The 2,500-nt window shown below is 43.1% G+C and overlaps 1 protein-coding gene across 1 annotated transcript in view; it reads right to left on the bottom strand.

Annotated features, from left to right (window-relative positions):
• The window catches only part of LOC310819129 (laminin subunit alpha-3-like), a 65,794-nt gene that overhangs the window by 45,001 nt on the left and 18,293 nt on the right, over positions 1 to 2,500 (bottom strand). The window contains exons 6-7 of the mRNA XM_083690367.1: positions 2,154 to 2,251; positions 866 to 981 (exon numbers count right to left, since the gene is read on the bottom strand). Coding sequence (XP_083546493.1) covers positions 866 to 981; positions 2,154 to 2,251 — 214 coding nt within the window. The remainder of the gene's footprint in view (positions 1 to 865; positions 982 to 2,153; positions 2,252 to 2,500) is intronic.

The following is a 2,500-nucleotide window of genomic DNA, read 5'->3' as shown; positions in this document are numbered from 1 at the left end:
CGAAACAGAGACATCAAACACAGAGACAGAGACATTCATGCATTCGGATGATCAAACATCATTCCATACTCAACTGCTAAAGTACACACCAAGACTAGTGTTTCAACTGTCACATCAGATCCTGTTTACATACCTTCCTGAAGGGGAATGATGAGACTGTCAAGTCTATTCAGACTATAAAATCAACCCTAAACATAACAGCACTTCCTTCGCCCCAAAACATCCTCACTCTGCCACGTTAATGTTCATGAATGGTTAGGGTGCATATCTAGTACATGAGTACACTGATTGGATTACATATTTTCTCCCTGTCTCTCTCGTGTTCTGTGGTTGAGGGGTCGAGTTTCAGCATCTCTGACTCGCGAGGGAGAATCTTGTCAACAGGCCAGGGCAATTAGGCACCAGCTGGCATAGGACAGAGTGTGTGTGTGTGTGTGTGTATGTTTCTGTGTGTGTGTGTGTGTGTGTGTGTGTGTGTGTGTGTGTGTGTGTGTGTGTGTGTGTGTGTGTGTGTGTGTGTGTGTGCGCGCTCGCACGCACGCACGGTAAACCAGCGGGCATACACTAGACCGCATACAGTGCAGTTCATCACACATACCAGATGAGTAATACCCCTCTAACAGTTTGCTGAGGTCTTATCCAATACCATATCAGGGCATCTACAGTAACTCAGAGCTAAAGTGGTGGAGGAGGTGGAAGTAGAGGAGAATCATAAAACATGTGCTCTGTCGTCTCTACCTACAGATAGTTGATTGCGTACACGTTAGATAACAATGGTGGAGCACAGTATTTGAGTCACTGAAAAACACACACACATACGTGGCAGAGGAGAGACAAGTGTGAGGGTGCGAGGGCGGGCACTCACGCTGGCACTCGTTGGGGCTGCTGGCCGTCGCGGCGCGCCACGGCTTCTGATTGTGACCCGGGCAGCATCGGTCGCACGACTCTCCACAGGTGTTGTGTTTGCAATCGCACTGCAGCCTGAGGGACAGGACAGAGAGACAGAGAAACATCTGGATTTACTGACACAGGTCTTATAGTTAGGATATTTAGTTGAAGAGAGGAAATCACGTGCAGTATCTAATAATCATGTACAGTATATATTAATTAACAAGCATGGCAGTAATGTTCCTAGTTGCTAGCCTAGGTAGGACCACTAGACTCAGCCAGGCAGGTAGGTTAGTGGACCGGATCGTACTCAATGTGGCACTCACATAAAAAAATACGAAAAACTATTTATTATCCGACCGAGTAATCCATTGTAACCCTCAACTTCATATACCGTGCAATTACAATATTACTATCTAGCAACAAGATTATACTAAGTTTTTACTAGAATTAATAGTCTTACACTGGTATAGGCGAAACAGTGTAAAGTGTTACCCATGTTTCTAAATCCACTTACATACACTTTGATGCAAGGTGAACATTTAAAAAAAAAAAAAAAAACACCGAAAAGTTGATGGAGGGCCATTACAACGGTTAGAGCAGTTCTCATGGTCATGAGCATGATCTCATTGTCCCACACTGCTGTTCATTGTCATAAGACACAGTGCCACTGTACGTTTGAATTTTCATGACTTTCATCACTCATCTTGACAACAGTTTACATCACAATCATTCCAAATTAGGCTTACTAAAATAACCCGGTCCCTTCTACAATGGCAATGCCAGGAAACAAACATATGAAGTCATTTCCTCCCTTCAAAAGCCACACGGATATCTCCTGTATCTCAAACACAGATGGTATCACTGTGTGCCCCTCCCCCCCCCACACTCCTTTTTTCCTTATTAAACACTGTAAATCTCCTAAAACCCACAGTAACACAATGACCCCAATCAACTCTGTTTATTGAAACAGAAAGAGGGGAACAAAGAACTTGTTATACTGAAATGACATCTACCTCAGTAATTTATCTGATTTATCGGTTTTCTTTTGCGGTATTTATGTATGTCATTTCTATTCATGAACTATAAAAGATTTAGGGACATGGTGTTCTGTTACAAATGTCAACAAGTCAACTAAAGTCAACTAAACAAAGGAACAGGCTTATTCTGAAAAACGTAAAAAAAAAAATGATGCTGTTTACAAAAAACGCTGACATCCACATGTTGCAGGGAAAGATGAAGAACAAACCAGGTGCGCTACTCACCGATTGGGGTTGTCAGGGCTACGTTCTCCGCACACCTGTGCGTGGCCGTGACAAACGCAGCGTCCTCCGACACTGATGTCTTTGATGCTGTAGTAATACTGTCAACACAGAGGTTAGCAACGCTAATCAGGGTACTGTATAACGATCAGTAACACTCAACCACATCAGCCACACCTAAACAAACCCAGCCAGCCCTAGTCCACATAGTCAAAGTCAATGGAGGTGAAGGTTCATGAGTGGCCTAAGCTAAGACCTGTACTAGTACTGTATTTAATACTGGTTTGTATATCAGTAATAAACCAATATTTATATATGTATGGATGACATCAGCGACTGCTGTTTCAGCC

Source organism: Argentina silus (assembly GCF_951799395.1).
Source record: "Argentina silus genome assembly, chromosome: 18".
Classification (NCBI taxonomy): domain Eukaryota; kingdom Metazoa; phylum Chordata; class Actinopteri; order Argentiniformes; family Argentinidae; genus Argentina; species Argentina silus.
Note: the sequence above shows the minus strand (reverse complement) of the source record. Positions and strands in the feature narration are given on the sequence as shown.